General features: G+C 49.1%; 1 protein-coding gene across 12 annotated transcripts in view; it reads right to left on the bottom strand.

Annotated features, from left to right (window-relative positions):
• C17H16orf96 (chromosome 17 C16orf96 homolog) overlaps positions 1–23,564 on the bottom strand; it is a 47,147-nt gene that overhangs the window by 5,027 nt on the left and 18,556 nt on the right. For 5 of the 12 annotated variants that reach the window (XM_074060215.1, XM_074060214.1, XM_074060217.1 and 2 more), the window contains 13 exons: positions 22,179–22,283; positions 21,045–21,125; positions 20,757–20,843; positions 19,513–20,701; positions 17,224–17,309; positions 16,801–16,911; positions 10,911–10,985; positions 10,352–10,516; positions 6,369–6,487; positions 5,902–5,964; positions 3,305–3,397; positions 2,463–2,637; positions 2,161–2,263 (listed from right to left, as the gene is read on the bottom strand). In XM_074060215.1, the coding sequence (XP_073916316.1) occupies positions 2,161–2,263; positions 2,463–2,637; positions 3,305–3,397; positions 5,902–5,964; positions 6,369–6,487; positions 10,352–10,516; positions 10,911–10,985; positions 16,801–16,911; positions 17,224–17,309; positions 19,513–20,701; positions 20,757–20,843; positions 21,045–21,125; positions 22,179–22,283 (2,452 nt within the window). Of the gene's footprint in view, positions 1–2,147; positions 2,314–2,462; positions 2,638–3,304; positions 3,398–5,381; positions 5,496–5,901; positions 5,965–6,368; positions 6,488–10,351; positions 10,517–10,910; positions 10,986–16,800; positions 16,912–17,223; positions 17,310–19,512; positions 20,702–20,756; positions 20,844–21,044; positions 21,126–22,178; positions 22,284–23,564 lie in introns of those variants that run through there. The other 7 variants (XR_012443271.1, XM_074060218.1, XM_074060223.1 and 4 more) reach the window with 7 other exon arrangements.

The following is a 23,564-nucleotide window of genomic DNA, read 5'->3' as shown; positions in this document are numbered from 1 at the left end:
TGTAGGCCACAAGCTGGCCAAACAGCCCTCAGTGGCTCCCAGGTGGCCGGCAAAGGACTGGTTGGATGAGGGGCACAGTGGATATGGTAGGATGGACAGGCAGATGCCTCTAGACCACACTGGAGCTAGGGTGCTCAGCCTGGCTAGTTTTAGGTTGAGCTACTACTGAGTCTGTTTTGGAATGAAATGTTCTTTTGTGTAAATAAGTGAGTGACAATAACAGAACCCATCAGAAGCTTTAGCTTGTTCCCTTGCTTGCTTGCTTCCTTCTTTCTTTCCTTTCTTCCCTTCCTCCCTCCCTCCCTCCTCCCTCCCTCCCTCCTTCCTTCCTCTTACTCCTTTCCTCTCTTTCTTTTTTAAACTGGTGAGGCTGGCTGTCTTGAGTTCCGGTTTGCTGCATGGGACTTAGGAATGAATGATCCACTGGGGGAGAATCCCCTCCCTTGGAGGTGACAGCCCTGGGTAGGGTATGGGGGTAGAGATAGGAACAAGGTGTCTCAGCAGTCCTGGCCCCTCTGCTGAGGGTGCACTCCCAGCAAGTGGACCCCCCTGCATGTCCATGAGATGCCTCACCAGGTTGCTGTGGACGAGGAGGTAGGGAGGCCCTGGCATGAAGTCAGGGCTCATTAAACATTAGCCCTGTTTTTGTCCTGCTTGGTGACCCCTGAAACCCAGCCAAGTCCCCTCCCCCCACACCTACAGTGGGGCCTGAGCAGCCAGGTCCTGCCTGGGCAGAGGGCAGGTGGCTGGTGTCCTGCTCTTCTGGAAACAGAGTGGGACCTGTAGTGGGTTACATGGTGGTCCCCGAAAAGATGTGTCTCCTGGAACCTGTGGATGTGACCTTGTTTGGAGACAAGGTCTCAGAGGGTGTGATTAGGGATCCTGAAATGGGATTACCCTGAGTTAGACTGAGCCCTCAATCCATGAAAGTCAGAAAAGAAGTCTAGAGGAGGAGGCCATGTGAAGACAGAGGCTGAGCTGGAAGGATGTGACCACTGCCAAGGAACGCCAGCAGCCAGGGAAGCTGGGAGGAGCCTCCACTGGGGCCTCAGGAAGGAAACACACCACTGCTCACACCTTGATTTAGAGCCCCAGCCTCCCAACTGGGAGAGCAGACGTGCTAATCTGAGCCCCATGCTGCAGCAGAGCATGCCCAGACACCAGTAAGCAGCGCCCTTGCCTCAGGTGTCTGGGGTTCAGTCTTCCAGCCAGTGTGCCGTCCCACAGGCAAGGTTTAGACCTCCTTTTCCCAGAAGGAAAGATCCCCAAAAGGGCGTGCAGAAAAGGCTCCCTTTTTTGTATTACAAGCCTAGTGATAAAATCTAGAGTCAGGAGTTCCAGCTAGGAACCAGCTGGAGCTGAGGACTTGCTACCACAACAACCATGGTGACCAATGCTAAATAAATGCACATAGGTCAGGGTCTCCTGGTGGCCTGACCCTTGACAGGGATATTAGGATCCAGAGTCTTCTTGTGTCCCCATCTCCTCTTCCTCACCCTCGCTCCACCCCTGTCCCTGCACTCCAGGTAGGCTCATCTTCCCACGTTCTACCTATGCTTGGCTTCCACCTACCACAGGGCCTTTGCACCTGCTGTTCTCAACACCCAAACTACTCTCATCCCTATGGACTCCTTCACCAAGCAATTCATTTTTCCTCTTCAAAGGCATCGAGGCAGTGGTCCAATCCCTCCCCCCATGGACCAGTGTCCCCTCACACAGCACCAGGCCAGCACCATTCCTTCGGTCAATGTCTTTGCCACAGACCAGCTGTTCTATAATCAGGGCTTCCTTTTAAGTCAGCTGTTTTTACATACATTCTCGTTTGTTTGTTTTTGTCTGCTGGAGAATGGACCAGGGCCTTGCACTTAAGTGCTCTACTTCTGAGCTACATCCCACTCCTCAGGTCAACTAGTTATATTTGTAACCATGGATTCTCACCCTCTGGCTATTTGCTTACAGTCTGCCCCCTCATGAGCACACCACAGGAGACAGTTCATGTCTTTTGCTGCCCACTGTGTCCTGACACCTGGTAAGGTGCCTGGCACACAATGAGGAACCCAATCACTTTTGTGATGGCACCAGTCTGGGGCCTCACCTGCATCCTCTCACCCTGCCCAGCAGAACCAGGACCTACGGCAGGGATGCCCAGGTGCCCCTTACCTGTCAAATCCTTCTCTCCAGTGACCAAGGGCCGGCCTCCAGACTGGCTGTCCATTCGGCCTTTGTACAGAATCCCATCCACTCCTAGGATGTCCACCTCTGCCTGTTGGGTGGCCCATGTCCCAAGTCAGGGCCTCCACCTTCCACCCCTGTCTAGAACACACAGAGACCCAGAAGCCAGCGCAAAGCTTCTAGTGGCACGCAAAGCTTGGGGCCCAGCCCCACTGCGCCACCCCCACCCCCTCCCCACCCAAGCTTAGGGCATGCTGAGTTCCACTATCCATAGAGGAGGCCAGACTTACAGTGTCATAGTCCAGTTCTTGGGGGTCCCCATAAGGATAGAGTGTCGACAGGTCATAGGTCTTGGACCTGAGGGTGGTGTTTCGTGGCCCATCCCCCCAGTCTTGCTGGGAGACCAAGGGGTCTACATTATCTGCCTGGATTCCAAGGTCCTGGAACTGCAGCTGCTGGTGTTCCCTGGGCAGAGAAAAGGGTCAGCAACCACCTGGAGACCCCTCTACCCCAGAGGAGCCCCAGGCTAGGCCCCAGGGGCCGGGGATATCAGGAGAGGTATGTGGCACAGTAGGCAGGCACAGTCACACCCACATTTCCCTTCCCCAGACCCGGCCACACCTGGCGCCCTCATCGGGCCTGTAAGCACAGTTCTTGACCTGAGCTCCAGAATCAGGTTCAGGAGCAACCAGCACAACCCCCAGGTCCCTCCCTGTCCCACAGCTGTGATTAATACTCAGCTGCTTGTCCCCCACCATAGTATGTCAGCAGGTGGGACCCAGGGAGCCAGTGAGGGGGAAACCAGCAGGTTTAGATGCTACCTCTGCCACTTATTAGTCATGACTTGGGCAGCTTTCATAAGCTCTGTGACACCTAGTTTCTTCAACTGTAACATGAAGTGATAATGGAGTACACCTCAAAGAAAAAGCCAGAAGAGCTCAAAAAGACCGGGTATGCCAAGGCCCTTAGCACAGAGCCTGCTAGGCCACAGCCAGGGCTCCTGAGGGGCCTTCATGATGGCTTACCCACCAGGGACTATTTGGAAGCACCTGACAGCTCTTGGCCCACAACAGATGCCCTGTAAAAGCACTGGCTCCTCTCCTCACGGTCCTCTCGTGTGCTCTCAGCTCACCTTATCAGCTGCCGCTCCAGGTACTCATAGCTGTTGGCGCTGGCGGGTCTTGTCCGTGGTAGCAGTTGGGCTTTGCGGATGGTGATCAACTGCCTGCAGAGGTGAGGGGGAGAGGCCAGGCTGTGGGAGGTACAGGTGGCCTGCAGAGGGCTCCCTCCCAGCAGAGGAGGTAGGTGTAGACCAGGTTCTCCAGCTCCACAGCATGGGGCCCTGGGCACGGAGAGGCCCTGACAATCGTGGTAAGACACAAACTGCAGTTGTTTTGATGATAAAAGTGAAACCCAAGCTAGGTTCACCCTAGAAGTAGGTAGCAGATTGGAGGTTGCCAGAGGATGTGGGAAGCGAGGTGGGGAAAACTGTGGAAGGGTGTGGGGCTCCCTTTGGGGGGAATTTGATGCTCGGGCATGCATGCACCAAAGGCATCTTTGTAAATGGTTAAGTTTAGGTGTTTTGCTTGAATAAGGAAATAAAAATGCAGCCGGAAGAGCCTTCGTGGAGGAGCAGGGGTCACTCCCCGCCTCTATCTGAGTGGCAGTTGTACACTCATGCCAAAGTCGCTCACACGCCACAGGAAACACCACTGTGCTTTACTCTATGTATATCAAGTCACAATAAAATTTTCAGTAAAACATACTGACTCTTAACATCTTATGAAGTAGAAACACACAAAGAAACGAAGCACTGTAATCACGTGACACAGATTCTGATACATACGTCCTTCCAGTATTTTGCCGTGTTTATGTAATTTTTTAAACAAGTAGAATTAATCACATAGAGCTACTCGATTCTGTAATGTATTGCCAACCTTTCCCTGATCATTAAACTCTCTTCCACAGCTGTGCCACCCAACAGAGAAGCCCGTGGCTATTTAAGTTAGCTAAGTGTAAACGAAATGTAAGATTCAGCTTCTCAGTCTCGGTAGCCCATTTCACGCGCTCTACAGCCATGTGTGCCCCGTGACTCCCAGGCTGGATGGCACAGCTACCGACTGCTCCCGCACCGCACAGCGCCCTTAGGCAGCATTCTTCTACATCGTGCTTACGCTGGGTGTTTACACCGAAAGATGGTAAAACATTTATCTTGTAGGTTGCTTCCAGTTTGGGTTTTTTGTTTTTTTTTTTTTGTGGGAGTGGGGTTTGAACTCAGAGCTTCCCATTTGCAAAGCAGGTGCTCTACTATTTGAACCCCACGTCCAGTCCATTTCGCTCTGCTTATTTTGGAGCTGGGGGTCTCAAATTATTTGCCCAGGTTGGCCTCACACTGCAGTCCTCCTGATCTCAGCCTCCCATGTAGCTAGGATGATAGGTGTGAACCACATGTCCAGCTCGATTGCAGTATTTTTTTTTTCTAGTATAAATAATGCTGCAGCTTATCTGTGATTTGAAAAGGAAAGCCCCTCCATGAGCATGAACTGGCACGGGGCAGTAACTTCATAGGTTCCTGGACAGGCTAGCACTGCAGAGGCCTGCACGGTCCTGCTGCTCAGGACTGATTATTGTCTGGTAGCAACTCAAAAGTTAGCCCAGAGCTGCCATATGACCCAATGCTTCCACTCCTAGGTCCATACCCAAAACAATGGAAAACAAGTGATCAAATACATGTGCACCAATGTTCATAGCAGCACGAGTCACAATAGCTAAAAGGCAGAAGCATCCCAATGTCCATCAGCTGGCGAATGGGAAAAGAAATGTGCTCTACCCATACAATGGAATATTACTCAGCCACAACAAGCAATAAAGCACTGATTTACTACGACATGGAGCGACCTCATGAATATTATGCCAAGTGAAAAAAGCAGATGCAAAAAGCCGCATCGTGTATGGTTCCATTTACAGGAAACGTCCAGAAAGGCAAATCCAGAGAGATAGGAAGTGGGTAGTGGCTGTCAGGGGCTGGGGGGTGGTGGCAAAGAGAGTGACTGCTAATGGGTCTGGGGTTTCCTTTGCAGGGTAGGAACATGGTTCTGGAATTAAATAGAGGCCACAATGGCACTACACTGTAAATGTACCATAAACATATAAAATAGTTCACTGTGGCCCCAGTACTGCCAAAAATAATATAATAAATGGTTCATTACATGTTGTGTGGACTTCATTTCAATGAATTAAAAATTATCAGGCTTTTCTCCAAATAAGTGCAAGGAGCCAGAAGTGGTGGTGCAGACCTGTCTATAATCCCAGCGTTCCCGAGGCTGAGGAAGAAGGATCACAAGTTTGAGGTCAGCCTGGGCTACACAGTAAGACATTGTCTCAAAGAGTAAAAACCCCAAACTAGCAATAAGTGCGAGGAAATACGACGAGTTCTGCTTTTCCCCATGTTTCCTTCTAGCCCCTTTTCTTTTTTTAGAGTTGACTCAGTCCTTGGTGCGCATACACTGGCGAGGGTGGCTAAGGTAAGAAAGGCGACCACTCTCCCCCATGCAGGGAGTCCCTGGGGGCGGGAAGGTGACAGCTCCAGGATGACCCCAAGGATGTGTGTGCACACGATGACGTAAGCGGTGCACACGGGCTTGCAGAGGTGGTGCAGAGCCGTGCCCGCGGACGTGTGCCCTGGACGGCCGCAGGACTGCCACCCCCGCGCGGGCCGGCGGTACTCACGGGCTGGTCATCATCTGCACGGGCCGGCCGCAGGAAATGCACTTCACACGCTCAAACAGCTTCCTGCAGGACACGGCGGTCAGCGGTCACCGGGGCCCGGGACTGAGGGGGCTGCAGGTCCCCTGGCCTCGGCCCCGCGGGCCCTGCTGTCCCCGCGGACACAGGCGATGATCCTGGGGACCTCGGGATCCAGCCCTCACACCCTGGGCCCCTCTGCCTGTGGGCAGCAGTCTGGGTGGGGGTGGGGATGGGGGTCAAGGACCCCAGCTCTGCCCCACAGCCCCTTCCCTCTCCGAGCCTCCGTTTCCTCATTTGCAGCAGAAAGGCTGGAGGACCCCGCCAGGGAAGTCAGAGCTGCCCACCCTGGGCCCCTAATCCTCCCCCCATCCCAACCCCCATCCCTCTCTCCCTCCATGCCACCATGGTCAGGGATCCCCTGACCCCCTCAGCCTGGCAGCCGCACTGACTTCCTGAAGCCCGCAGCACGGTCAGGGTCGAATCGAAGGCTGTCCATCAGCAGCTTCTGCACTACTTTCCACATCTCTTCCATGTTCTTCTTCACCTCGTCCAGATCACTGTGGATTAGCTGCCGAGCAGAGGACAGAAGACAGTGTAGTCAGTCAATTCTCACCCAGCAACCTGCAAAGTTACAGGGAGAGCAAGGCGAGGAACAAAGACAGTGGGGTGGTCCAGTAGCTCCAGTAAAGCTCCTGACTTCTTGGATGTCACTGGTTCAGGGCACATGCAAAGTGAGGCTCCCTGCAGCCAAGGCAAAAAAAAAACATTAGCTGTTGCCTCCAAACCTACTGCTGACCCATGGGGCTGAAGGCTCAAGAAGCCTTTTTCCAGTTGTTCCCAGGCCCTTGGTATGGTAGGCAACGTGGACAATTGTCACTTTTAATATACCCACATAGAATCAGTTATGCAGCCACCATAATCAATGTTAGAACATTTGTACCATGGCAAAAGAAGCCTCATGCCCATTACTAGTCACCCCCATTTCCCCCGGCGCTAGCCACCCTCGCAACTGCTCACTTACTCTGTGTCTATGGATCAGCCTGCTCTGGACACTTCATATAAATGGAATCATACACTGTGTGGTGTTGTCATCTGGTCTCTTTCCCTTGGAACATTGTTTTTAAGATTCATCCATATTGTAGCATGAACCATTCATGCTTTTTCTTCTTTTTTTTTTTTTTTCGCAGTACTGGGATTTGAACTCAAAGTCTACACCTTGAGCAGCTCTATAAGCCCTTTTTTGTGATGGGTTTTTTCGAGATAGGGTCTCGTGAACTATTTGCCCCAGCTGGCTTTGAACCTTAATCCTCCTGATCTCTGCCTTCTGAGAAGCTAGGATAACAGGCGTGAGCCACTGGCACTTAGCAAGAAATTTTCTGATGGTACTGGGGCTTGAACTCAGGACCCACACTTGCTGAGCAGGTGCTCTACCACTTGAGCCACTCCACCGGCCCTCATGCTATATATGATACCACATGGAATATCATGACTGAATTCTATTCCATCCTCTGGACGTACCACATTTTGTTTGTTAATTCCTCTGCTGACAGACACAGGTTGTTTCACCCTTTAGCTCTCATGAATAATGCTGCTATGTTCATTCTTAGCATGTACAAGTTTCGTGTGGACATGTCTTCACTGTTCTTGGGTAGAAGGGATGAAAGTCTGATGAACTTCAGAGACATGACTGAGTCAAAGAAGGGGAGGCTGGGATGTGACTGCTAATGGCTATACTGGGTTTCCTTTAGGGAAGATAAAATGTCTTCGAACTGGTGGAGGTGGCAGTCACAACACTGAAATGTGAGTGCCACTGATTTGTTCACTTTAGAATAGTTAATGGTGCTCTTTTTTTTTTTTCCTGGATAGTCTCACTATGCAGCCTAGGATGGCCTCAAACTCACCATCCTCCTGCCTCAGCCTCCCAAGCAGCTGGGACTATAAGCACACACTGTCTAGCTTGTTCGGTGACTTTTACCACAATTAAAAATATAGAAAGAGGGCTGGAGGCGGGCTCAAGTGGTAAAGCACCTACTTAGCAAGTGCAACGCCCTGAGTTCAAACCCAGTACCACCAGAAAGAAAAGAAAAAATAAGAAAGAATGGGGAAAAAAAGATAAAGAAAGGAAGGAAGGAAAGAAAGAAAGACAATAAATAAGTATGGGATCACTTAAAATAACAATTACCATAAAAAAAAAACTTCTAAACTGGGCGTGGTGGTGCACACCTGTAATCCAAGCACTTGGGAGGCTAAGGCAGAAGAATCAATTAGTTCAAGGCCAATCTGGGCTACATATGAAGACCCTGTCTGAAAAAAAAACAAATAGTGAACAAAAAAAAATTTTATTTGGAAAAATGTCACACATAGAAAAGTAGAAAGACTATAATAATTAGCCCCATATTTTCACCACCTAGATTTAATAATTACCAGTATGTTGCTATATTTACTTTACTGATTTATTTACTTTTGTGGTGCTGGGGTTTGAACTCAGGGCTTTGAACCTGCAAAGCGGGCATTTATACTGCTTGAGCCACACACGTCCAATCCGTTTTGCTGTGGTTATCACAAGATAGGGTCTCATGAACTCTTTGCCAGGGCTAGCCTCAAATTGCAATCCTCCTGATCTCAGCCTCTTAAGTAGCTAGGATTACAGGTGTGAGCCACCGGCACCCAGCCTGCCTTATTTTTATTATTATTATTTTTTTTTTTTGAGAGCTCAGTGTATAGCTCTGACTTTCCTGGAACTTGCTATATAGCACAAAAGTTTCCAATCTCCTGCATCTGCCTCCCAGTGCTAAGATCACAGCATGCCCCCCCATACCTAGCTAGATTAAATTTTTTAAGTTATAGAAATCACGATATTATGTTCATATATACCTGAGTAATTATCTCTGAGAAATGGAGACATTTTCATTCATAACCACAATTCCCTGATCACATCTGATACAATCTAACAATAATTCCTGACTTGGGACACTTTCCCAGCCATTTTAGAATTGACTTGACTGAGCTAGGCAACAAGTAGAATCTCCTTAGGCGTGGCATTGCTTGGGCTCCCACAGCCCTTTTGATGGGGAGCAGCCTTTGTCACCACTTCCCTGTTTTGCAGATGAAACAGCTGTCTCAGAGAAACTTGAACTCCAAGCTGCCCATGCTCCTTTGGCCAAACCCACTGCCCCTGGTGCAGGCGTCATGTAGCACTGCCATTGGTGGCCCTTCTATCCCTGTCTCTCTGTGGGACTGTACAAGTGGAGGCAGGGGCTGTGATTCCCCTTCAACATTTCCCCAGGCCTGGCATGCCTTAGGTGGTCAGGAAATGGTGAATGAATGAATGCGTGACTGACATGGCCCCTCAGCAGAGCCCTTGCTCCACTCTACTCTGACCCTTTGCTTGCCCCACCAGGAGAGCTGGGGTAATCAGCCTCCAAGATGGCTCCCTGCTGTACTGCTGAGTAATCCCCTCTCACACTGAGTAGGGGGATTTGTAAGCAACAGGATATTGTAATGTCCTTGGCGGACGCAGGGCAGTTCCCTTGGATAAGTCATAAAAGACACTGCAGAGACTTCTTGCTGTCTGGAGTCACTTGCTGTGACGGGTGTTGGCTGCCATGTTGTGGGGCCACTCAAAGGGCCCCGAAGAAGTCCTTTGATGAGGACCTGGCGCACCTTACTGACAGTCGCATGGGGGTGAGACTGGAAGTTAGAGACCCAAAATGGTCAGGCAGAACAGGGACAGGGGAATTGCTGGAAACTTACCAAAGGCAGAGATGAGATGAGCAGGTGGGGGAGTCTGAGGAGACTTAAAACCATGTGCCAACACCTCGAAACTACTGGGGCTTCTGAATAAACGTGAGCCATGCCCGATAAGATGCCCGGCCAGAGCGCTGGACCTCAGGGCCATTGGGAAGGGAAAGAGGGGCATGTGCAGTGCCCCAGGGATGTCCATGACCCAGGAATGAGTCAGTAGCACAGAGACCCAACCAGCTTCCCTTCAACCAGGAAATGAAATCCTCATAAAACCATTAGTCAAAGAGCCTTGAGGGCTCAGCCTTTCGGAGATCCCTCCCGTATGGGAGGTTCTTCTTGCCCTTTCCTCTGTGCTTAAATAAAACTGCTCTTTTGCTTGCCCTGTTTGTGAGTCTGTGACTCTCATTCTTTGATTACATGAGACAAAGCCCCCGCCAACAACTACAGCACATCTGAGACCAGATGAGACCGGACTGCAGCGGGGACACCATCTTTGAAGAGGCTCCTTTAGCCCCAGTCTAGTATTCAGATTATACACCTTCACTGTGACCTCGTGAGAAGACCCTAAGCCACCCAGCTAAGCTGCTGCCAAATTCTTGCTCTCCAAAGCCGAGCATTTGCTGTCGGAGCGGTTAAGATCTAGGGGAATTTGTCATCAAGCATGTGCTAAGCCATGCAGGTTGCTCACCTTGGTGCTCAGGTCTTTCTTGAGCTGCTTCAGAGCCTTCTTCCAGTCATCATCGTGGGTTGTTACCTTGAAAAGTATGCCCTGGACCATCTCGTTCAGCTCCGTCGCCACCGTCTCCAGGTCGGCCCGGCTTGCCTTGCTGGCCAGGGCACTCCTGTCAGCTTTCTAGAAAGACAGGGAGTTCAGGGGACGAGGATGCTGGAGTAGGAAAGGAGCAGCTGGGGGATGTCTGATCCCTTTGGTCATATTATTTTAGTTGGAGACCCAGATGTCTAGCCTTGGCTTAAGTTCATCCATGGGATCCATATTGGCTCAAACACAACTGTGAGATCTAAGCCAAGGTTTTCCTATGACAGGGAAGATGACATTTGATTTTTAAGTCACATGAGTATAACTAATCCTGAGTCAGTGACAATAGGAGCGGACAGGACAACTTTTGAGAAGTGTCCTCAGCCTTCCTGTATGAACAGAGGCAGAGGGAATTCTGGAGGGCTCTCTGGGTGGGAGAGCTGGGGCTCAGGATAGTGGAGTGGGAGACAGAGGACCTCTGTTCACTCACTTCTTTCAGCTCCTGAAGCAACATGCCTTTATCTGCCTTGTCCTGATGCATTCTGCTGATTTGAGCCTGGAGAGTCTAAGCACGGAGCAAAGACATGAGTCAACCATTCTTCTCAAAGACTTGAGGGTAACAGCTACCTCGCACCTCCGCCCTTGCCATATGGTGGGTAGGAAGAGACACAGGGCCAGGTGAACAGCAGGTAGGTGAGCACGTGGAAAGGCTCAGGTTCACAGGCTCCAGGTACCAAGAGCAGAAAAGAGGGAACAGGGGACTAAGGACAAAATGTCCCTTGGCGGTGGTGTCACAGGCACTCTCCTGCACAGGCCCAGGGAAGCACTTGTCAGTGCAGGTGATTTGGTCCCCTAGACGTTTGAGGTCAGTTCACCTCGTGTGATTTGCTATGGGGTTTCAGTGAGAGCTGCAGTCTGTCATCATCTGAGCGCTTCATGTGCCACGTGTTAGGGGCTCCACGAAGAAGCAACTCCCCCATTAGTGCTGCCCTCTCTCCACCTACTAGATCTCCCCTCCAACAGGAATAGCAGCTAGCCTGCTTGGGAAGAGCCTCCCACATTCCCAGAGGCTGGGGTCACTTCTTTTTTTTTCCCATGGTACGTGGGTTTGAGCTCAGGGCATACACCTTGAGCCACTCCACCAGCCCATTTTTGTGTGTGTGTGTGTGTGATGGTTTCTTTTTGAGATAGGGTCTCATGAACTGTTTGCCTGGGCTGGCTTCAAACTGTGCTTCTCCTGATCTCTGCCTTCTGAGTAGTTAGGATTACAGGCGTGAGCTACCGGTGCCCGGCTGGGGTCACTTTTTCTTCAAGCTGAAAGCTGGCTTCTACTTCTTTATTTTTATTTTTTGTTTCTTTTCTTTTTTTTTTTTTTTCTATTTCTTTTAGCTTCTACTTCTTCCTTCACATCTAGTCTCCCTCACTCTTAGGAACAGAACTCCCAATTTTAGAAGCAACTCAGCTGCCCAAAATCAAGACTACATTTCACAGCCTCTTGTAGCTCAGTGTGACCACTGGGGTGTGGATGGAAGTAGGTGGGTGCATTTATCTTTTCATTCTCTATCCTCTTTGCTGCTGGCTAAACATAAGAGTTAATAGCTGGAGTGCCAGTAGCCATCTTGGACCATGAGGTAACCTTGTAAGTGGAAGTCAGAGGAGAACAAAAAAGAAGAAAAATGGAGCTTAAAAAAAAGAAGAAGAAATTCAACAAAGCATGGACCTTGGGTGTCTGACACTATGAGCTCTGGAACAATCATCTGAATTTCTCAAATGTGAAAAAGAAATTTTTTTTCTTTGTTTAAGTCAGTTATTTGGGGACTTTCTATTACTGGAAGTTAAGTCTAATTTTAATTAACACAAAGCATCATCACATCCACTTTGCTCCCCAGGTGGGTTCCCGAGGTCTATTACAGGAGGCTGAAGTGTGGGAGAAAACACTTGCTTTGGCTCTAAGTCCAGTAGACAAATGCTAGTCTTTGGTGTTATGGAGCCAGCATCAGTGCTCAGAGCCCTGCTTGGCTCCACGACTGTAGTTAAGATCTAGAAATAAGGAGGATCACTTGGCAAGTACCAGTGGCTCATGCCTATAATCCTAGCTACTCAGGAGGCAGAGATCAGGAGGATTATGGTTTGAAGCCAGCCCCGAGACCCTATCTCAGAAAAACCCTTCACATACACACACACACACACACACACACACACACACACATGAAAAGACTAGTGGAGTGTCTCAATGTGTAGGCTTGGAGTTCAAATCCCAGTATCACAGAAAAAAAAAAGAAGGGTCATCTGTGTACTGGGTTGAATAGTGGCACCCCAAAATTAATGTCCACTTAGAACCTGAGAACACAAACTTATTTGAAAACATGGTTTTTGTGGATGTAATATAGTAACATGAGGTTCTACTAGATTAGGGTGGGCCCTGAATCTAATAACAGATGTCCTTACATGAAGGTCGTCAGAAGACACAGCAATGCACAGAGAGAAGAGGCCATGTGACCACAGAGGCAGAGAACGGAAACGAGGTATTTACAAGGCAAGGAGCATCTGAAGCTGGAAGAGGCAGGGAAGGACTTTCCCATGGGGCCGTATTAGCTTTTGGCCATTGTTATTATTATTATTTTTTTTTTTGGCAGTACAGAGTTTGAACTCAGGTCCTCACACGTGGTATGTAGGCACTCTACCACTTGAGACACTCTTCCAGGCCCCACAGTATCTTTTGTGACCAGCTTCTGAGGCCACACACCATTATTTTTGCAACATCCTATTGGTTAAACAAATCCGTCCCATTCAATGTTCGAGGGAACTACACAGTTTCAAGGGTCTGCTACATCTTCAAAAAGTGTGGCCAAGATATAGCACAGCCGTCCTTCACTGATAATGATGGAGAATGGCGCAAAGTACCATCTGCTCTGTTGGGACCAGCAGAGTTCTCTCTGGAGTTGGCGAGCTTCCTCAGATAGTCAGCTTTCCTGTAACCAGCAGAGCCTAGAGGCAGGGGCAGCACTAAACACTCTGGTCAGGTCCACAGTGTGACTGAGAGGATTTGCAGCCAGTTCTCAAGCTGATATCAAAGGTTGTGTTGCAACTGCTTATTTGGCTGTGAAATTTGACAGACGAGGCCCAGCCAGGCCAGCCATAGTGGATCACACCTGTAATCCTAGCCACTCAGGAGGCAGAGGTCAGGAGAATGGTGGTTTGAGGTCAGCTCTTGCAGGGAATTTGCAAGACCCATCTCAATCAATAAAAGCTGGGCACAGCAGTTCACTCCTGTTATCCCAGCTACATGAGAAGCATAAATTAAAGAAAGAACATCCAGGCCTGGGAAAAAATGGGAAAGTCTCTCCAAAGAATACCTACAGCAAAAAGGGCTAGGAGTATAGCTCGAGTGGTATAGTGCCTGCCTGGCAAGCTCAAGGCCCTGAGTTCAAACCCCATTACTGAAGAAAGAGAAAGGAAAGAAGGAAAGAAGGGAGGAAGAAAGGAAAGAATGAAGGAACGAAGGAACGAAGGAAGGGGATAAAAAGGCCAACCGGCTCCAACTTTCAGTAGTTCACACAGAAGATCTAAAGCAGATGGCAGTAGAGGGGGAGCTGAAAGCGTCTGGTGAGAACTGCCAGGGACATGTCTCTTCTTGATTTCTGAACAGGGAAATGTGGCACTGTTCTGTATGAATTTTTTTTTCTCTTTTTAGTGGCACTGGAGTTTGAACTCAGGACTTTACATTTGCTAGGCAGGTGCTCTACCACTTGAGCCACTCCACAGCCCTGTGTTTTTTGGTTTTTTGTTGTTTTTAAATTTGTGTGTGTGTGTGATGAAGTTTTTCCAGATAGGGTCTTGAAATCTATTTGCCCAGGGTTGGCTTCGAACCTCGATCCTCCTGGTCTCAGGCGCCCAGCTGTATGAACGTCTCGAACCGCTGATCTCATGCTCGGAGGATGTCCTTAGCTGTCCTCAAGGTTTCTGGGAATTCTGGGGCTCTATGATCACCTATGCTCTGGGTTCTCCTTTTCTCTATCCCAGAACTGACCCATCCAGACTACACAATCCTCCTGCCTCAAGCTCCTAAGTGCTAGGATTATAGGCATGAACCACTTGCCTAGCAGGCAAGGGAACTTCCTAAAGCAATGGAAATGTCTTCATCTTGATTGGATGGTGGTCACACAAATGTGTACATAGGTAAGAATTAACTGAGACAATTCACTAGTTCACTGTGTGTAATATACTTTAGTCGAAGCCAGGTGCTGGTGGCTCACACTTATAATCCTAGATGCTCAGGAGGCAGAGATCAGGAGGATCATGAGATCCCATCTGGAAAAACCCATCACAGAAAAAAAGGGCTGGTGGAGTGGCTCAAGAGGTAAGAGCACTTGCCTAGCAAGTGTGAGGCCTTGAGTTCAAACTCAGTGCAGAAAAAAAAAAAAGCAGCATAGTTAGAAACGGACAAACCCTGCCACTGTCCCAGACCCAAGCACAGCCTGGCCTGTTTGTGTTGTTGACTGCTATATCACAGTCCCTAGAGCTTTCCTGGTGCAGAGTAAGCACTCAGTAATGTTTGCTAAATGAATCAACCAATGTGCAGGAGGAGCTCTTGTGATATCTGTTATGTTCCTAGTATTTCCACATAGACTCCTGGTAAAGCCAAGACAGTGGCTTTTTTTTCATCCACTCAGACATCGTGGCAGAATCAGGGCTTCCCTGGGAAGTTCCACACCGTTGCTGATCTCTGGCACATGAGTCCATTTACAAAAATGTGTATTTAATGACTCACGTGTCGTATACAAATTCCTGTCTCAAGTTCTTCTAGGTTTAACTTTTTTTTTCGGTACTGGGGCTTGAACTCAGGGCCTACACTTTGAACCACTCTACTACCCCTATTTTTGTGAAGGGTTTTTCAAGATAGGATCTCTTGAACTATTTGCCCAGGTTGGCATCGAACTGCAATCCTCCTGATCTCTGCCTCCTGAGTAGCTACGATTACAGTCATGAGACACCGGTGCCCAGCGAGGGTTAACTTTTAGAAGCAATTTTGATGGCACCAGAGCTGGAAGGAAGTTGGGACAAAGCTTGACTTGTTCCAGTTCAGTGCTGTTTCCTAGGGCCTCATCCGCTTGAGTTTCTATCCAGTGACAACTGCTGGGAAGCAGACACTCTAACTCCTTCTTCCCTGGACACACAGCAACATGCTGAATTGAACTGACTCTGGTCTCCATCGAGGAGGCCTCCCCAAGACATCCCCAGGACGTGGTACCCAGGCCTCTTAAAGACCAGAAAAAATAAAAAAATAAAGACCAGGAACTAAAGGACAGCCAGAGTTGGCAGAGGACAACTCGGCTCCTGATGGGTGGTGTCCACAAAGGTCTGAGCGTGCGGCCACACACAGCTGCAAACCTCCAAAGACAGGGAGCTCTCCCTTCCACACCCACATCGAAGGATACAAATTGCTTCCCTATTACCAGTTCTTTTTCAAAGTTGCCCTGTTTGTGTCCCAGCCTGGTCCCCTGTGAGATGACATCAGGAGGAAGTGCAATATCATGGGCTTGCTTCAGTCCTCCCCTTTTGCCTTCAAATTCTGCCACATTCCACCAAGAGCCCTCTGACTTAGGATCTAAAGTCCCCATGAAACTGGGTGTGGTGGTGCACACTGAAATTGCAGCCCTCAGAAGGCTGAGGCAAGAGGGTCTTGGGTCTGGGGCCAGTGTGGGTTATATGGTGACACTATCTCAAAAAGAAACCCCCATGGGACAGGCCAGATCAGTAGGCCAGATCTGTGCATCAGGACCCTTCAGACCCACTGGGAAGGCATCAGATCAAGTGGGTCCTGAGTCAGAGCTCTGTATCTACCTTCTCATTCACCATGTTAGTGAACCTGCTATTCTAGAAAGGCCCAGCAGTACTGAGAACTCAGAGAAGGAATTTGTTTCCCCAAAATGAGTAAATTTCAGGCAAATGTCATGGTCATAACTGTTGCTACAGGAAACTCTCTTATTCTTTCATTAATTCATTCAGCAAACATTACTCAGCCTTTACTCTGCCTCCCTAGGGATAAGTGACACAGAGGCCCCAAGATGGATACGGTCCAGGCCCTTTATGTGTGGGTTTTTTTTTTGTAGTTAGATACATTTTATTTAAATATGCCAAATGAAACCACACATTTTCAGACCATAAGATGTTAATACATTCAACAAAAACGTTATCGTACTGCTGTGAACGGCATTTGGTTTTAATTGAAGTGTAATCTATGCACAGTAAAATGTCCTCTGGTTCCCCAGCCTTCAGTTTGTGCCCTGTTCTGCAAAACCTCTGGGTGGGGGGGCCTGAAGGTCTTGAGGAGAAACTCTCTCTTGCCGCCCTTCCCAGCCCTACCCCCACCTCCGAACCTTAAAGTCGTCCAGGCGAATCTGGAGCTTTCCCACCGCCCTGTCCAGCACCAAGTAGTGACTCTTCATCGATTCTATTTGATGGCCCCAAATTCTCTCTAGTTCCTCTTCCTAGATGGGGGAGACCCAGACATCTGAGGTCACCATGGCTGGAAGGGGCTGGTGCACTCCAACCTCCCATCTGACAAGCCACCTGACACACTCGTTTTTGGAAGGAATCACACAGCCACCCACCTGTTGGGACCCTGCAGCAGCTGGATTGCCTCTGCACAGCTGCAGCTGCCTTCTCACCCCACCCATTTCCCCAGGCTTCCCTTCAGCTACAGGGCAGAAGCTACGTGTGTGGGGGGGATTGAGTAGCCAGCTCTCAGTTCACTTCCAGCCACCATCTTCTCAAATGCTCCTCTTGCTAGGGACACTGACCTGTAGCCTGGATTTCTGGAGGTTGCTAATCTTCTCCTGCAGTCCCTCTACGGCTGTTCCAAGTGTGGAGGTATCTCTCATTTTAGCTGAAAGCAAAGGAGGGAGTGACTGTTGGGGGCAGGAAGGAGGAAAATGACTGGCTAGAGCTCCCACTACTTGTCACAAGGTTGCTGAGGCAATCTGGTCCCCACAGAAATTCACTGACCTTAGTGTCTTGGAAATAATATTAGATTTTCTAGTAGACTCAAATTTTTTTTTTTTGGTGGGACTGGGTTTTGAACTCAGGGCTTTGTGCTTGCAAAGCAGACACTCTACCACTTGAGCCATGCCTCCAACACTTTTGCTCTGGTTATTTTGGAGATGAGGTCTCACTTTTTGCCCAGGCTGGCCTGGACCATGAATCTACGTATTTTACATCCAGCCCCTATCTGGTTTTCTTAACGAAAATAGCAGCTGGTCAGAAGTAGCATTTGGGCTGCTATTGCTTCATGTTTTAAATTTAAATTTATTACTATTCTAATCTTACCTATGTTCCAGTATTCATAGATATTCTTAAGTTTTTTGTTTTGTTTTGTTTTGCTTTTAAGACAGAGTCTTGCTATGTAGTCCAGGCTGGCCTTGAATTTGGAATCCTCCTGCCTCAGCCTTCTGAGTGCTGGGATTACAGGTATGTGCCACCATGCCTGGCTTGATATGGTTCTTTTTAGTTATGTGAAGTTTTCCCCTAAGATTTGTGAACTAGCACTGCCCATCAGAAGTGCCAAATAGGGAATTCTGTTATTGTATTTCTAAGAGAGTGAAAAGCAAGATGATGACTCAGAAGCAGATCAGTGGGTCTCAAAGCAGGTTTTTTCTAGTTCTACAGCATCAGCACCACTTGGGGATGGGGTGAAAATGCAAATTCTTAGGCCAGGGTGTAGATAGGCCAGTGTTCGTTTAGCATGCCGGAGGCCCTGGGTTTGATCTCCAGCACCACACATACACACACACACAACTTGGGTAAGGGACCAAAGTAGTGTGGCTTATGCAGTCCTCCAGGGACACTGAGTCAAGTCTAAGGTTGAGGATGACTAGCATAGAAAGTCCTCTCTCCATTCTGAACCCACCATGGCCATAAAAGGGGAGCATACACCTATGGGTTCCCTTGCCACGCAGAATGGAACTATAGTCTCTAAGTATATATATTTTTTCCTGGAAGTTGCTCCTAATCCCAAATGATCATTTCATCTGGACTCGGTTCAGTGGTTACTCTCTTGCTGAACCAAACTTATCAGGACACTGCTCAAGACTGTTTTAGGGCTACTGAAAAGGAGTTTACAAAGCCAGGCATGGTGGGTCATACCTGTAATCCCAGCTACTTAGAGGTAGAGATTGGGATGATTGAGGTTTAAAGCCCAAATTTGGTGAGATTCCCATATCAATCAGTAAGTTGGGCGTGGTGGGTCAAGCCTGTTTCACCAGCAACATGGGAAGCCATAAGGCAGGAGGATCTTGGTTTAAGGCTGGCCTTGGGCAAAAAATACCTGAAAAATAACTAAAGTAAAAAAAAGGACTGGGGGCATGGCTCAAGTGGTAGTGTGCCTACTTAACAAGTGTAAGGCCTTGAGTTCAAAGTCCCCAATCCCAGTCCAAGAAAAAAGGAGTTTTCAAGAGTAATTTTTTTTTTTTTTGCAGTACTGGGGTTTGAACTCAGGGCCTCCACCTTGAGCCTCTTCACCAGCCCTTTTTTTGTGATGGGTTTTTTCGAGATAGGGTCTCTTGAACTATTTGCCAAGGCTGGCTTTGAACCGTGATCCTCCTGATCTCTGCCGCTTAAGTAGCTGGGATTACAGGCATGAGCCACCAGCGCCTGGCTAAAGAGTCATTTGATTTGTGGACCCTACAGCTCCTCTTCCCCACGATAAGACTTCAGTGAACATCCACAGTAAAACAAACCAAAAGAGGCTGATGCTAGGCTGGGTGCTGGCGCTCAGGCCTGTAATCCTAGCTACTCAGGACACAGAGATCAGGATGCTACAGGTTCAAACCCAGCCCAGGAAAATAGTCTGTGAGACTCTATCTCAAAAAAAAATCCATAAAAAAAAAGAAAAAAAGGACTGGTGGAGCGGCTCAAGGTGTAGGTCCTGAGTTCAAGTCCCAGTACCGAAAAAAAAAAAAAAAAAAAAGGGCAAAAGAATAAATGGGCTAATGGCTGGATGGAGATTTTGTTGGGTGTAGATTTTGTTGGACGCAGGCTGCAGGGAGGGCATGGGGCCACTGCTGTACTTCCTAGGGCTAAGGGAGACCTACCTAGGTAAGCCACACGCTGCTGCAGGTTGGATGACAGCTGGGCCAACTCTTCTTTCAGGGAGTCATGTTTAATAGGCATTTGGGCCATGTGGCCCATGGAGTACTGGACAGCCTTCTTCTTCTCCTCAGAGCTCTCGGCTCGACGGGCAGCCAGCATGGCCTGAGACATGGCACTGGGCATGACGGGAAAGGTGAATTGTGGGGGTATTGTTTCATGGTCTCCCAGCAAGTCTTCCATTTCTTCACTGACATCCTTGACTGCCATGGTGCTGGTGGCCTCACGGGAAGACTCTGTACCCAGAACATCTGCAAAGACCCCTAAGGGCCCGAATGAGGCCATTGTGGATGCTAAGGAAGCCATTTTAGTGGCAGGGGCGTCCTTGACTGCCTCAGCAGCGGCCTGGGCAGCCCGAGCTGCTCGGATGGCGGCAGCTGCATAGGCGGCAGCAGCTGCCGCAGCCGCAGCAACCGTGGTGGCGGTTTTCACCCGCTGCTGGGCAGGCCGGACACGCTTTGGCCGTGCTTCTTGGGCCTCGTCCCCTGGGACTCCATCCTGAGAGACTCCCACAGAGCCGGTGTAATATTCATCTTGCTTTTCTGTGAGAGTTGGGAGCCGGTGGACCTCTCTCTTGAGGGCCTGGTGTGGCATCAGTGGACTAGGCCATGAGGACCCAATCTCCCTAGCCGGGGGTGGGGCGCTGAAGAGCTGGCCCTGAGGGGAGGCCGATGGACCCTGGGCATGCTGGAACAAGTCCAAGAACGGCCAAGTAACCACATGAGGCAAGCCTGTGGGTCCAGACCAGCCTCCTGGTGGTAAGGGCCAAGTGCCTGGGGCAGTTCCAGGTGCTGGCATGAAACCAGGTGTCACACCAGGTCCCAGTGCAGGCATGGACTCAGCTTCCGGCCCTGGCACAGGCCCTGCCCCAGGCATGAAGGTCTGAAGCTGGCCTGGCCCTTGGGCACTGTCCAGTGAAACTGCCTGTGCAGCCTCCTCCTCCTCCTCCTCCGATAAGGCCTCATACTGCCCAGAAGTCTGCTCTTGGATGGAGTCTGAGACCTGAGTGTGGCTTCTATCCTCCAGGTCCTGGCTCTGGTCCTCCTCTGGGACCTCCTCCGGGAGCTGCTCTGTGGTCTGCCATGTCTTGGTCAGCTCCTTCTCCAGTGAAGCACCTCCCTGTTGAAGAGAGGGCTGAGGAGGCTAGGCTGGCCTACCTGCCCCCCAGCTCTGCTCCTCCTCTACTCACCGGCTTGAACATGGCCTCATGGAGGCTACTCCAGAGCACCACATCCTCAGAATTGGGGATGGTGCAAGTCTTTTTCTGGAGATGAGCCTGTGCAGCAGGGTGAGGAAAACTGGCGTGAGCCTGCGGTACATGATGTCATACACATGGCTTTCCCGAGGCTTACTACCAACACTGCCCTCCACACTTACAAAGAAACCTTTCCAGGCTGTGTTCTTCTTCCCATTCCTCCCAACCCCCAGCTCCAGGCCCCCAGCAGCCAGGGGACAGAGACAGGCCCCACAGTCTCACCACTTCTTGCTGCAGTGTACTAATCTTCTGATTCTGTATTTTCAAGTTTTCAGACAAGTGATCCGTTTTTTCTGGGTTTATCTGTCAAATGAGCCTAGTCTGTGGACTGGGGTTACAGGTTCTGGTCCCAGCCCTGTTGTTTCCCACAACACTAAGTGACTAACCTTGAGAAGAGAGAATGGAATGTCCCAGGAAAGGAAAAGGAAAACCCTGACAAAGGGTTCCACGGCAATTAAGTCTGAGAAATCATGGACTAAAAAGCACTCTATGTATATTTGTACTTGGGACTTCTCAAGACACTGTTTCTTGTACAGATTTGCCCATGGAGTCCTTTTGGCTCTGCTTCCTCACAGTGCCCTTTCTGCTCAGATGGGAGTGGACCCAGCACCAAGACTGAAGTTCAAAGGTATACATTGGCCTGTCAATTGGGGTGATTCACTAAATCACATAATTTGGGGCAAGTGGCTGAACCTCTGCTACAAAGCTGGCCTTGAGCTGTGGAGACCTGAATTCCAATGCCAACTTGGACCTATCGCTGTGGACTGGGGGCAGCTGCTTCAGCCCTCTGCGTCCCCCATGTTATGATAGGCTGCTAGAATATGTTTAGATTGGTGGCTTGAAGCTGCAGATGGACTTAGGATGTATGACCGTGTTAGGTTAATCTCACTTTTTAGTGTGGACAGATCTTTCTACAAGAGGAAAAGTTGCTCTCTTTCTGCTAAGGTGGTGGAATGGAAGCCTGGAGTTACCAAGAGTTAGGGAGGACCTGCCTGAGTTGAAGCAACCCAGAAGGTGTCACTGATAAAGAGGCTGATGTTGTGTGAGTACCTAGAGCAAACTGCACCTGAAGTTACCCCTGGACTTTTTAGTAAATGAGACAATAAATTCTATTGTTTTTCCTAAGCCAAGATGAAACTGTGTTTCTGCCACTTATAAATAGCACAGCGGAATGAAGAACATGAAGGGGTCGCACTGAGCTCAGTGGGTCCGGCCAGGTGGCCGTGCCAGGCTAACCCCTTCTCCTCCCCTCATGGCTGTACCCTTGACTAAGAACAAGCTTCCTAGATTTTCCTTATTGCCCCAACCACCATTGACCATCATGGTGCGTGTGGGGGATGTGGGGGAGGGGACTACCTTCTCAAATATATCCTTCAGTAGATCCACATCCTTCTTGAGTGTTTCAATGGTGACTTTGAGCTGGTGAAGGTCAGTGAGTAAATCTTGCAGGGTCTGCATGGACTGAAGAAGGGGAAGAACTGTGAAGATGGGTGTGGCTAGAATATAAGGTAAGATATAGAAGCTTTCTGGTGACAGTCATGGTCCCCAGAGGTCCTCTTGGCTCTCCTAAGCCTAAGCTGAAGGTACTGAGAGACCAGCAAAGAATAACCAGCAAAGAATACTCAAGACAGCAATGCTCTGAGCCCCAGGTGGCCTGGGTGGGAAAGACATAACTCTGTGTTTGAATACACCTAGTAACCAGTGGTTGCTCATCACGGAACACACTGTCTCAGTGTGATGCAGGTCAACCAGGACCTCTCCTGAAGGAGGCAGCACAGCCCATCCCTGGAGGATCAGAAGCAAAGGAGACATGACTGGATCTATATTTGTTTTGTTTTTTGGCAGCACTAGGGTTTTAACTCAGGGCCTCATGCTTGCTAAGCAGGCACTCTTACCGCTTGATCCATTCCACCAATTTCTGGATTTACATTTTTAAAAGATCCCTCTGAACTGGGCACTGGTGGCTCACGCCTGTAATCCAAGCTACTCAGGAAGCAGAGATCGGGAGGATCACAGTTTAAAGCCGGCTGGAGCAAACAGTTCATGAGACCCTGTCTTGAAAGAAGCCAATACGAAACAGAACTAGTGGAGAGGCTAAAACGATAGAGTGCCTGCCTAGCAAGCATGAGGCCCTTAGTTCAAATCCCAGTACTGTCAAATAAATAAATAAATAAAATGGACGGAACTGAAAAGAGAGACAGAAAACTAACAAAAATTCCAAAAGACTTTAATCCCTCATTTTTCTTTGTTTTTTTGTTGGCAGTCTTGGAGTTTGAACTCATGGCCTCACACTTGCAAGGCAGGTGCTCTACCACTTGAACCATTCTGCCAGCCCTGTTTTGTGATGGGTATTTTTGAGATAGGGTCTCATGAACTATTTGCCCTGACTGGCTTTGAACCTCGATCCTCCTGATCTCTGCCTCCTGAGTAGCTGGGATTACAGGTGTGAGCCACCAGCACCTGGCTGTGTTGTGCTTTCATTTCAATTCATGTCAAAGTATTCTCTAGTTTCCTCTGTGATGGAGATGTTATTGAGGAGAACCTTAGTTTTCATAACTTGTGAATTTCCAATAGTTTCTTCTGTTGATTTCTAATTTAATTCCACTGTGGTAAAACTGTATATTTTGCATGACTTCAGTCTTTTTAAAATTTTTGCCATATAATCCACCTTGGAGGGTATTCTGTGTGTATTTGAGAAGAATGTGTATTTCGCCATGGTGGAGGTGTTCTATAGGGATCTGT

Source organism: Castor canadensis, chromosome 17, assembly GCF_047511655.1.
Source record: "Castor canadensis chromosome 17, mCasCan1.hap1v2, whole genome shotgun sequence".
Taxonomy (NCBI): Eukaryota; Metazoa; Chordata; class Mammalia; order Rodentia; family Castoridae; genus Castor; species Castor canadensis.
This window is presented reverse-complemented; position numbering and strand designations above follow the sequence as displayed.